The 13,718-nt window shown below is 42.7% G+C and overlaps 1 protein-coding gene across 1 annotated transcript; it reads right to left on the reverse strand.

The window, feature by feature from the left end:
• Nucleotides 1-12,095: 12,095 nt before the first annotated feature.
• LOC124266126 (uncharacterized protein K02A2.6-like) lies at nt 12,096-13,253 on the reverse strand. Its single transcript, XM_046700939.1, has 2 exons — nt 13,048-13,253; nt 12,096-12,879 (listed from the first exon to the last, which is right to left on the reverse strand). The coding sequence occupies exons 1-2, from the start codon at nt 13,251-13,253 to the stop codon at nt 12,096-12,098; spliced, it is 990 nt and encodes a 329-aa protein (XP_046556895.1).
• Between the last annotated feature and the right edge of the window lie 465 nt (nt 13,254-13,718).

Raw genomic sequence — 13,718 nt, forward strand, 5'->3', positions numbered from 1 at the left:
CTATCTTTTTCGGGAAATAGTCGAAAGTGATTATTGTCTGGCATTGACACATGAAGTTCTTGAGAGGCATCTAGAAGACATTTTTATGAATAACAACTTCTTTTTATTCTTTATACGACGTTTCAGAGCATCAACCTATGAAGGACCAAGAAGTGGCTCTGAAACATCGTATACAGAATACAAAGAAGTCGTTATCCATAAAACAAGTCATGTATCCATTTGAAACAAATGTCCTTTATTTAGCTGATATGATTCTTAATTTCAAAGAAAGTCTAAATGAAAATCAGTAATGTGATACACTTTGTCCCGAGGCCCTAAATACGATCAGTCGATTGACTGAACCTGGTCCATTGTACCACATGTGTGAGTGAGTCAGATAACCCCGTGAGTCGTTATTGGTGGCACAGTTAGGATGAACCCTGTCTATGTCATCCACCGTAGGAATGATGCACGGCTAATTACCGTTATATTATGGACATAATACGCTAGATGACCACCTTTAGGATAAACACACGTCACAATGCAAGCCATGACGGTAAACATACGTCATAATGCAAGCCGTGATGGTAAACATACGTCATAATGCAAGCCGTGATGGTAAACATACGTCACAATACAAGCCGTGATGGTAAACATACGTCATAATGCAAGCCGTCATGGTAAACATACGTCATAATGCAAGCCGTGATGGTAAACATACGTCACAGTGCAAGCCGTGGTGGTAAACATACGTCACAATGCAAAAACGTGCAAAAGCAATTTAAAAAAGCTACACAAACTCATCCAACCCCTCACACTCGTATCCACTCGTATTACCCAGCCAACAATGGTTCTCGCACAAGGAAAATTACGTAATTACACTGATTATTCTACAACAACTGCAAGAAACGAAAAACACACCATCTGGTCACATTTTTGCTTTTGTTTCAATTTGTACAATTAATCAACTTTGCAGTCATATATATTTATAAACAGAAAGCTGATGTTGAATCGTTCTTATTTAATCGGTTAACGTACGACACCTCGTTTACTGCCAGCACTGGAAAATATTTTTTAACATAAATACTTGACAATAAGACCATTGTGTGGAGTAGATTCCCAATTAAAACTATAAGTCAACCCAGAAATCTATATTTAGAACAATTCAGTGTCAAACGAACAAACAAAAAATGAATCTGAATCTTTCACAATTATATTATAGAATTAAAATATTTATATAGAATTATTATAGATACAGTACACATTACTTAGTGTTACTTAAGTAATTATAATGCAGAACACATTAAAGTGGCCATGCAAAATTCAATTGCAGTATTAAAGAGCAGTGGTAAAAGCAATAACGTCAGTGATAATGAAAAGACTTTCATTGGGACTGAGATGGCAGACAGTGGGTATCCATGTAGTTGGCATGTCAATTAAGGCCACCGGGGTCACCTTGGTTCCTGCAGCTCTGTCATCAAAATACCTATCCGGAAACACCAACAGGCGCTGTCAAGGACAAAGGCCGGTGCAATCCAGGGAAGACCACTCCAGCGGAACATCTGGCCCGGTACGTAAGGCATGTACCCTTCGCGCGGTTACTCGTTTGAACCGACTTTAATGTCCAACAGACGTGTGTAAACCAAAATCGTGTGATACCGTCTCAAGGCTCTTGGACTGAGGTCGCGAAAGGGTCATCATCGTCGAACTCTGACTCATGAACATCAACGGTGTTTTGCTGGACGACGCTGGAACCATAGGACCTGGAGACGGATCCATTGGTCAGACGAACGCAGGTCATTGCTTCATGTTACGGATGGTCGTCTGAGTGTTTGGAGACGCATTAGCATGGTGTATGTGCTTAGGAACATTCATCCTCCTGTTCCCTTTGGTGGAGCTTCAGTTGTGGTGTGGGGATGTGTCTCCCATGACTGTAAGTTGACATTAAGGACTGAACGGGGAAGTCCTAATGGCCAGTTATTGTGCCTCATTTGATAACCCTCCATTGGCTACCAGCCTCATGGTGATGGACGACAGCGCTAGGCCACATCATGCCCGTGAGTTCCTCATTATTCTTAATTTGAACCCCATCGAGCACATCCGGGACATATTGGTCCTGTGGGTAGATTGGAGGCAATTGGAGGCAGTATTGCATAAGGACTAAAGTCGTTTGCCTCGAAAACGTATACGCATGCTCACTGGTGGCGTGAGGAGAAGAGTGAAGGTCATCCATGTACGTGGTGGATCAACCAGATACTGATGTCGAACACCTCAGTAGATTTCCAGGGACCTATACTAACAGCGGCATCCGTCACTATCTGTCAGTGACAAGACAATACTAATGAGCCGCTTTTCCACAAGTCAGCAGTGTTGGAATTTGTCACGTACAGATCATACAAATTAACATATTGTCTTCATTTTGTTGATTGTATGTCGTCAATTAATCAATCTTCGATCAGATAATCACCCTTTACTGCTCTTCTAGAAGTATGAAAATTCTGAAACCTTTCTGATCATACCAGTGTTCTTTAACAGGGGACGTGTATAGTTCAACGTGTATAGATTCTTAAGGCCATCGTGGCCTTACATCAAGCAGTTTATCAATAACCAACAACCGTGTATGTTGTATATTGGACAGAAGATATAACTACAGAGCCATTCGCTTAATAACACTGCTTGTACTTGTTCCAGGCAGCCTATGCAATTTAGGGATGCCACGATACAGTGGCCTCACGATACGATACGTATCTCGATACTGAGCTCTCGATACTGAGGTCACGATACGATACATATCACGAAACTGCATTTCCGACATTTACGGGTAACAAGCAGCCATTACCTGGATGGCAAGCTCATACCATAGCTCACCGGTATCAGCCATGTATCCATCAACCACACTCACAAGTCATATTTCATCTTAACACAGTTTTCTCTTATAATTTTGTTATGTTCACTTTTAATAATGTCCTATTTGTGTTTCTGACTGACTGAGTTTGGTTTTACGCCGCTTTTAGCAATATTCCAGCAACATCACGGCGGGGGACACCAGAAATGGGCTTCACACATTGTACCCATGTGGTGATTCGAACCCGGGTCTTCGGCGTGACGAGCCAACGCTTTAACCACTAGGCTACCCCACCGCCCTGTGTTTAAGAAGAAAGGTATATTTGAAATATCGGTGCAACATCAAAATAATAATCGATATATGTCAAAATATGAATCGATACTCAACAAATGAATCACGCATCGGCGGTTCGGTGAATCGTGACATTACTACTACACTTGCCCCTGACAGAATAAATGTAGTCATATGTTAAGTTAGTTAGATGTCGGTCATAGCTACCTTCTATTGGCATTTCTAGGAGGAAGATATAGCTACATGGCTGTGGATGATGGAACTGGTCTTATATTTGTTGTGCCCACGGCGATGAAAAAAGGCACACAGCAGTTACAAGTTGATGTGTTCAAGAACAAAAAGATCTTGAGGACCATCCTTCTAAATATGATTTTACTTGGACAAGTTGATCTCGACAGGATCCACAGGTATGTATGCATATACAATGTTATTTCCTTCTGAGGGATAATAGAGGACTTTTGTTCTGTTATTTGTACATTTGAAACACCTAGTAAATAATTGTGTCAGACAGCCATTCATCCAATTTTGTTGTAAATAATTTTTATCTTATTCAGTTGTTTTATTGCCACAGCATTTTTAGTCGTTAGAACAGTAGTTGCTTAACTGCTAACTCCCTTGTAAGCTTGTTGTTAGCTTTGCTGCTTTAGAACTTGTAGCAAACTAGATTCTACTTATATTTATCATTGTTTTTGTTTTCTTTCGCGGGGGAATATTGTCCGTCTATCATGTTATTGCAGCCGTGACTATTTCACCTTGCAGTGGTGACTCAATCTATTTCAAAAGGCCTTAGTGCTTAACTGTTGTACTACCACTTCTCCTAGTTGTTGCACATCCTTTCACCTGTGTGGACTACATGTGGATATAGTATACCTTAGCTGAGTGAGTTTAGTTTTAAGCCGCACTCAACAATATTCCAGCTAGGTGGCGCATACCTTAGGTGAACTGCAATATACACCATCATTAACCCGGAGAAGTGCGAGAAATGTTACATCACATAATGCAGATCGCCTATGCATCCAGTCGTAGTAGTACCTGCCATGAATCAACATCTATAGATTCACAGAATCGTATTATGACTAAATGTTGGAACCAAGAGATCGAGTTTTCTGAAGATTACTATTGCCTTTGATTGAAAGCATAATTTGGGAGGAAGATGTATATATAGAGCTGCATCCATCAATACCAATCTTTGAGGTTGGTAAGGAGAGTGTGGAGGAGAAGGAAAGAGAGTTGCATCGTACTATTCTGCTGCCAGCTTGCTAAAAGTGCCACCAGTGATTAAAACCCTGAAGGCAAGTGTTAATACCTGTGTCTAAACCAAGAAAAGAAACTGACTGATGAATCTAATGAAGATATTTCTGATGAGGAATCAGTAATTAGTTCTTCAGAACCTTCAGTTCCAACTGAGGTCCCAGTGGATAGGCCAACTGAAGAAGCGTCACCAGATATAGAAGTAGCAATGAGACTACTACTGAAGAAGGGAGGGTGACTGTTCATCAGGTCGAACAGGAAGAGGACAGACCAGAGGATGGGGCAACAGGTAGAACCAGATCACGGCCCAATTGGGGATGTTATTTCTGAACATCCAGGATGGCATGGCCCAGCCAACTATTTTATGTCCTTCAAGCAGGCTTTTGTAACTCATATCGTGTAAACATATAGATTGGTCTACTTATAAAGTAAGTCCATGTTGTGTTTCCTACTTGTTTCTAGCCCAAGCTTTATTTCCATTGGTTAGGGTAAACTTTCAAATTTCTTCAAGCAGTTTTTTTAACATATGTCTTGTAAACTTTTAGAATGGTCTACTTATATAGTAAAGGGGGATTGGGTAAGTCCATGTCCATGTCATTTTGTCCTCTTTGTTTCCAGGCCAAGCCTTATTTCCATTGGTTTGTATAAACTTGGCACTTTTCATCCATCTTGCACTTGACACATCACCCCATTGTGATATCTGCTGATATGGGACATACAGATCGATGGGACAGGCTATGTCAGGACCTTGATCAAATCAATGCCGTATTACAAATCAAATCATTCTATTTTATGAATGCTTCAAATAATTTTGAGAGATTCGCTAACTGAATAATCTTCACCTTTTTCTGTAAGCTGAATCTCTCTTGCAACAGATTAGTGAGTAAGTGAGTGTTACACCGCACTCAGCAATATTCCAGCTATATGATGGCTGCAACAAATTAACATCAACATATCACAAAGTTACGACGTTCAAGAATCACGCAGAGACAGGACGCACGTGTTTCACCCAAAACCCCTGGAAACCACCTGACCTATTAAATCCCTACAAGATATGCTTGTACATTTTGCATTCAAACTAGTGTTAACATTTTCCAGGAAGCTGTATATTCCCTTCTCATGGGGTTCACGTACATACATGGGTGAAGTGGATTACACGGGACGAGTGTGCAACAAGATTAGAGTACAAGGACAGTATCCCGTGCTGCCTGCATACGACGAGAGAGGTGTCAGTGTCACACACGGTGACGTCAGGCGGAATCTGTCCAGACATCAGTGTCACACACGTTGACGTCAGCCAGAGTCTGTCTAAACATCAGTGTCACACACGGTGACGTCAGGCGGAGTCTGTCCAGACATCAGTGTCACACATGGTGCCATCTTCACCACCTTTGAATACACAATGTCATTTAGAAAGTGGTCAAATGTAACACATGTTACATTTTGGGATGACATTTTGTCAGTAAAGTACAGATTCTAGTACTTTTGTTTGCTTGAGTCCCATAACATCCATATGATGTCACAGTCGTGTCATATCACCTTTCTCTTCTGATTATCAAATGAAAACATACTTAGTAAACAAACCAACAGTGAGATGATTTTAAAAAGTCGGGTGTTTATAATTTTAGATAATACCTGATTGAAATAACCTGGTCAAAACGTTGGCAACAAGTTATATTTTGTACATAGCATATTGTGAATATTGTAGAGAGGAGATGATGTACACTGGTTGTATACATCATAGTGAGTGAGTGAGTTTAGTTTTACGCCGCTGTTAGCAATATTCCAGCAATATCGCTGCGGGGGACACCAGAAATGGGCTTCACGTCTACAGCATACATGTGACAGTGTTATTTATTGTGTACCAATGTTCTAAGTGTGGTGCATTATGTATGTGGATAGCCGATGAGGGACACTGATGTGTTATAATTGGAGTTGTGCTATACTTAGACTTCAACAAGTTATTTTGTGTAAGGGGAGTTAACTCTTTTGTCTCATCTCAGATTACATCTGAAGTTACCAGAACACCAACGTATGTATGTATGCATTCGTATGTATGTAGTCAGTTATATCGCTGGTTGCGTCCTACTGAACGATACGGTTTAGTTGGTGTTACACAAAAGTGGTCTCTATATTGGAATACAAGTCCCACTCAATTTTGTATTATTTGTTGGTAAGTTCAGATTGGTTCTTCGTATCCAAATAGCAACAAAGATATCAACAGTGTTGTTACTGATTTAATACACCAGTTACGTATTACCCAAAAGTGTTGAAGCCAGACATCAGTACCAACAGATTTGCCTCTAACCACTACTGGTTATTTCAACATGCGCATTTCCTATCATAGGAAAATTATCTACTTTTGGAGGCAGAATATTAAAGCTACAATATACCGACTTTTTCAGACGATGTACTTTACGCGCTAGTTCCTGACTAGGGCAGCATGTATCTTTACACCTTCAACTTTACCAGTGGGTTGAAGCACGTGGACAGGGAGATCCATAAAACATTCCGGCCCTCTGTCTTCTTGATCAGCTGCCACTCGCTGGTTCTGATTGGACCAATAGGGTAAGATATCAGAGTCACTTATAATGTTTTAATCTTGAAACGATAATGTTAATATTTACCAGGATTGGCAGTTTTGTCAAAACGAAGATTTTCTTTGTATTCTTCTACCAACTGGCGAACGTCGATGTCAAACAGTGATTCTAAACAAACACTATTTTTTTCCGAAGGGGAGAGATCTTCGAAAGAAATCCCGAAGGAAACATTACCTCTCTAGCCGGAAGAAATGCCAATGCAGGGGTCATCTTTGAAGATTCTGGACATGAGGCAACATCCCCGTAAAATACCACCAGTCTCTGTATTCCTCAAGTGATCATCCCAGTATATAGTTTAAGTATTTATTTAGTTTATTAAAATTAACACTCAATTGTTACTGGTTGTAACAGTCTGTTATCTAGCTTGATATTTGTTTCGTTTGATGTTTTTTTTTCACGTCGCGCCCTGCAGTATTCAAGCTGCATAACGGCGGTCTGTACAAACTCGGAAGTGAGAGAATGCGTCAGTGGTGACAATGTGTATAGATCCCGTGGTCTCGCATTCATATATATAAACTTTTATTTTTGCCATTCGTATGTCGTTAAGCTTTTCTCATTTCCAACAAAAACCAACAAGAGACAAATAAAAATGAAAGAAGCCATGTTTTTCATTAATTATTTTTAACTCATTTTAAGATTTAGATCACTTGGGAATAGTCTTTATACATTTTCTTCTGTTTAATATGATAATGTTATGTATATCTGTGTATACCTTTTTAATGTATTGTAAATTATATGTTCATTGGGCCTGTGGCCTTTAAGCTTCATGAATAAAACAGTTTCACACATTCTTTAAACTAATTTATGATGTAGATAAAATTGCTTTGCTAAGGAAACATCTCTAAAGAGTTCAGACGAAGAGATATCAAGCTGACCTGGTGTTTTTATGAGTGCACACAGGTGAGAGTATTATTTACCACTTGATGATTAGGAACGTCTATTTTTTCACGTCGGAATGAACGTTCAGGGTGGGTAGACGATGGAAAACACAGAAAACTACATGGAAAGCCTTAATATTGTAAATTCTGCGAGCACGGCGCTGACGACTAACAGCACTGTCTCCGTGATTTTCCCTTGAATCAGCTCCTGTGACATTTCAAGCACATTTTCTAAGAACCGTCCACGTGTTAACATTGGCTGCTGTCACTATTAGTTTTAAAAAGATAAACATTTTATCATCTATACATTATGTGTATTCCACATGATGTTTGCTTGAAGAAGGCTCTGTTACGTTTAATTATCAACGTACACTCTTTTATCTTTATGGTACATTTGCAGACTGACCCTTGGTGTAGTTTGACCCATACCACAGACTGCCCTTGTTTGTTTGGCATTATCAAATGTATGGAATAAAAAATTCCATATGGTCCCTTAAAAGTTCTTCATTAGTTGTTCCGTTCTCGTTTTCACACGTTGCCTCTCATCAGCCATCAAAGTCCGATATCCTTACTTGGTTTGTATAGTATATTATGTGGGTATTTTGTTTGTTTAGTTTACTTAAGAAATGAAAGGGGGTTAAATAAGTCCATGTTAGTTTTCATCTTTGTTTTAACCCTAACTTTCTTTTCACTCGTTTCTCCATTGTGTGATTTTACGTACGTAATAATAAAATTGTCAGTCAATATTTATGTTTTGTATATTATTAAAACGTCTGATGAACTGTGTTTTTGGCAGAACCAATATATAATAAGCAGCAAGAGAAACGTCAGTTTGGAATTTTTCTTCGCAGAAACGGATAACTGTAAAGTCATTTAATGTTTCGATTGCATATTTTTGACAACATCTCCAATTTTACCGGAGCAATTTTTTCCTTCCCAAACTCAGAATGGAACCCAGGAAATGGTCTCAAAAACGCAACCGGATCTCGGAGATGGTACATGTTTTTCATGTAACTCATGCTGCATGCGCTGTGCACAAAGACCAGCCCCATACGATGCACCCCCAAACCTGGTTGAAACATTCACATTACAACGTCAGCAGGATGCCGCGACTCACGACACCAGAAATGGGGGACACCAGAAATGGGCTTCACACATTGTACCCATGTTGGGATTCGAACCCGGGTCTTCGGCGTGACGAGCCAGCGCTTTAACCACTAGGCTACCCCACCGCCCCTACATGGATAACAGGATGCTGCAAGATGAGTGTGCGGGTCGACAGTGTGACATCCCAGTCATGTGACTTGATGTACGGTGTGCCGCACTGCCAGGGTGTATCTTAGAAACATCGGCACAATCAGACACCGACATCACTTAGCTACATGTTACACTCTTATGTTACGTCATCAATAGACTATTGCAACTTTCTCCTGATCGAATCAAGTGCGTCATCACACCTTCAACGGGTGCAGAACATGTCTGCAAGAGTCATCATGAAGACAGGAAAGTTCGACCATATCACTCCTGCATTGAAACAGTTGCACTGGCTTCCGGTCAAGCACAGGATCCAGTTCTAGTCCTCGTTCTAACATGCTCTGAGGTCTGCTCGCGATCAAAGAATGGTTTTACCAAAAACAAAAACAAAATTGGCAAAAAGATCATTTTCATTGACACATGAAGTAAAATCTGCAACATCAATCGAAATATTCCAAACAAGTCTGAAACCCCACTTCTTTACAAAAGACCACCAGCTCCACGTGGACCTGTATGTGGTGATGCTGTACCTGGTTGTATGTGTGTTCCCAAAGGTAGACCACCAGTTCCACGTGGACATGTCTGTGGTGATGCTGTACCTGGTTGTATGTGTGTTCCCCAAGATAGACCACCAGCTCCACGTGAACCTGTCTGTGGTGATGCTGTAGCTGGTTGTCTGCGTGCTCCCCAAGGTAGACCACCAGCTCCACGTGGACCTGTCTGTGGTGATGCTGTACCTGGTTGTATGTGTGTTCCCAAAGGTAGACCACCAGTTCCACGTGGACATGTCTGTGGTGATGCTGTACCTGGTTGTCTGTGTGCTCCCCAAGGTAGACCACCAGCTCCACGTGGACTTGTCTGTGGTGATGCTGTACCTGGTTGTATGTGTGTTCCCAAAGGTAGACCACCAGTTCCACGTGGACCTGTCTGTGGTGGTGCTGTAGCTGGTTGTATGTGTGTTCCCAAAGGTAGACCACCAGCTCCACGTGGACCTGTCTCTGGTGGTGCTGTACCTGGTTGTCAGTGTGTTCCCCAAGGTAGACCATCAGCTCCACGTGGACCTGTTTGTGTTGATGCTGTACCTGATTGTCTGTGTGTTCCGCAATGTAGACCACCAGCTCCACGTGGACCTGTCTCTGGTGGTGCTGTACCTGGTTGTCAGTGTGTTCCCCAAGGTAGACCATCAGCTCCACGTGAACCTGTTTGTGGTGGTGCTGTACCTGGTTGTCAGTGTGTTCCCCAAGTTAGACCACCAGCTCCACGTGGACCTGTCTGTGGTGGTGCTGTACCTGGGTGTCTGTGTGTTCCCAAATGTAGACCACCAGCTCCACGTGGACCTGTCTGTGGTGGTGCTGTACCTGGTTGTCTGTGTGTTCCCCAAGTTAGACCACCAGCTCCACGTGGACCTGTCTGTGGTGGTGCTGTACCTGGGTGTCTGTGTGTTCCCAAAGGTAGACCACCAGCTCCACGTGAACCTGTCTGTGGTGATGCTGTACCTGGTTGTCTGTGTGCTCCCCAAGGTAGACCACCAGCTCCACGTGGACTTGTCTGTGGTGATGCTGTTCCTGGTTGTTTGTGTGTTCCCCAAGGTAGACCACCAGCTCCACGTGGACCTGTCTGTGGTGATGCTGTAGCTGGTTGTCAGCGTGTTCCCAAAGATAGACCACCAGCTCCACGTGGACCTGTCTGTGTTGATGCTGTACCTGGTTGTATTTGTGTTGCCCAAGGTAGACCATCAGCTCAACGTGGACCTGTCTGTGGCGGTGCTGTACGTCGTTGTCTGTGTGTTCCCCAAGGTAGACCACCAGCTCCACGTGAACCTGTCTGTGGTGGTGCTGTACCTGGTTGTCTTTGTGTTCCCCAAGTTAGACCGCCAGCTCAACGTGGATCTGTTTGTGTTTATGCTCTTCCTGATTGTCTGTGTGTTCCCCAATGTAGGCCACCAGCTCCACGTGGACCTGTTTGTGGTGATGCTGTACCTGGTTGTATGTGTGTTCCCCAAGGTAGACCACCAGCTCCACGTGGACCTGCCTGTGGTGGTGCTGTACCTGGATGTCTGTATGTTCCTCAAAGTAGATCACCTGGTCCACGTGGACGTGTCTGTGGCGGTGGTGTACCTGGTTGTCTGTGTGTTCCCAAAGGTAGACTACCAGCTCCACGTGAACCTGTCTGTGTTGATGCTGTACCTAGTTGTATGTGTGTTCCCTGTTGTGTATTTGAATCTTATACACAAGGCCGTGGCCGAACAGAACACAAAATATCATGACTTCTACGTTGAACGTTTACTCAGGAAGTGGGGGTTACAAGCAGGGGTCCCCAAGGGACGAAACTCCAATCAGCTTGCCGCTACCGTCACATAAGGCTGCAGGAGTTGTCTCCCATACATGTATCTGCCACACAAGCCCATACACTACACCATTCCCCCCCCCCCCCTCTAAGTTTTCACCGCTGGAAACTTTTGGGTTGCTCCTACAAAATTGCAAGAAACTTTAACACAACTGGAATATTGAAAACTGACTAGAAGCAAACTCTTCCATTTGAACAAATTAAAGTCTTTAGCAGTAAACTGAAATGTCCATATTCTTACTTTGAAAGGAAAATAGCCTAATTTGGGCGCTAATATTTACTGATAACACTGACAACACATTTACAGTCTTTTCACTTCTCACACTAATATCGAACTGCAGGACGTCAATCTCGGGTTGGATAACGCCTCTCCTTTAGTTCTTCTGCATCCGACACCTGCTTCTGGTTGACTTCAATTTCCACATTTGGTTCTGTCAACCCCTTAGATCCCACAAGAACACATGGTTGCTGTGCCCTCACTGTGCTTTCTGCTGATCCTAGAAACACTGACATCTCCGGGTTACCTTGTACTGACTGTCGTAAAATTTCCAGACGTGGTCTTATCTGGTCAACTTGTCTCTTCCACACCTGTTGTCCGACGGAGACATGATAATTCCTATCACCCATGCGTTCCAAAACTGTCCCCTGTACTCATCTTGAGCCTTGAACTCCAAAGTTCAAAAGAAAGACGGCTTGTCCCACATTGAAGAATCTTGGCACTTCAGTTTCTGCATCATCATTTTTGATCATCAATCCTTCTCGTGTCGGTCTCAACGCTGATAACCGAGTTCGTAATGAGCGCCTCATGAGCAACTCAGCTGGCGTCTTCCCTGTTGCAGCATGGACAGTCGTTCTGTATGAGAATAAGTACCTCTGCAGTTTGTCATGAACATCACCTGTTTGGTTTTTTATTTTCTTTAGTGCCATCTTGAAAGATTCCACAGCTCTTTCAGCTTGTCCATTAGTAGCTGGATGTTTTGGCGCTGTCCTAGTGTGACGAATGTTGTTCCTCCTCAAGAATGTCTGGAATTCTTCAGAGGTAAACTGTGCCCCATTGTCCGATACAATGTGCTCTGGAAGACCAAATGTTGAGAAGATTTTTCTGAGATGCTTGATAGTGACTGTGGCTGTGGTTAACGATAATGGAATTACTTCCATCCATTTGGAGTGTGCATCCACCATGACTAGGAAGGAGTGTCCTTGGAATGGTCCGTCAAAGTCGATATGAAGTCGTGACCATGGCGATGATGGCCACTTCCAACTTGTCAGCGGAGCTGTTGCAGGTTGATTTGCTATCTCCTGGCAATCAGGACATTGTCTCACCTTTTCCTCAATCTGACTGTCTAGTCCTGGCCACCACATGATTGGTCTGGCCACCGACTTCATTCTAAGCATTCCTGAATGTTCACCATGCAGCTCTTCCAACAGTGCCTCTCTGAAGTCACTTGGGATAACTACTCTTGTGCCCCCTAAGACAACACCTTGCTCCACACTTGGCGTCAAGTCTGTTTAATCTCCCTCAGTATACTGTGGCCATCCTTCTAGTGTGAGCAATCGAACTTGTCGCATCACTAGGTCTTTCCTAGTTTCCATAGCAACTTGCCTTGCAGTGATAGGCAATTCTTCGTCAAACCTATTGATCAGAAGGATCAATTCACTGTTGTGATCACCACTATCATCTTGCTCTGATATGAGGGGCAGTCGTGACAACCCATCAGCTGGAGCATTCTGCTTAGAGGTTCTGTATTCAATCTCGTAGTTGAATGAAGCAAGTATCAGTCCCCATCTTTTGATGCGCGATGCAGCCATCCCTGGAGTTTCCTTTGAAGGCGAAAACAATCTCAGTAATGGACGATGATCTGTCACCAGCGTGAAATGACGTCCCAGCAGGTATTGTCTGACACTCCAAAGACAATGACAAGTCCTTCTTTTTCCAACTGTGAGTAGTTTTGTTCTGTGCTGGTCAGTTTTCGAGAAGCGTATGCCACAGGTCTCTCTTCCGAATCGATGCGGTGCTGCAGCATAGCTCCAACTCCGTATGGTGAAGCATCACAGGATAGTACCAAAGGTTTATTCAAACTGTAGTGCACCAGGAAGGTATCGTTGATTAAGAACTCTTTTGATTCCTGGAATGATTTTTGCTCCTTCTTTGACCAGTACCAGTCCTTGTCCTTCTTCAGAAGATCATACAGTGGTGCCACTGTACTTGCAAGGTTAGGCATGAACTTTGCATAGTGATTCAGCATTCCCAGATATGACCTGAGTTCAGACACA

The sequence above is a fragment of the Haliotis rubra genome, unplaced genomic scaffold (genome assembly GCF_003918875.1).
Source record: "Haliotis rubra isolate DU_JTF1 unplaced genomic scaffold, ASM391887v1 Scf1230, whole genome shotgun sequence".
NCBI lineage: Eukaryota > Metazoa > Mollusca > Gastropoda > Lepetellida > Haliotidae > Haliotis > Haliotis rubra.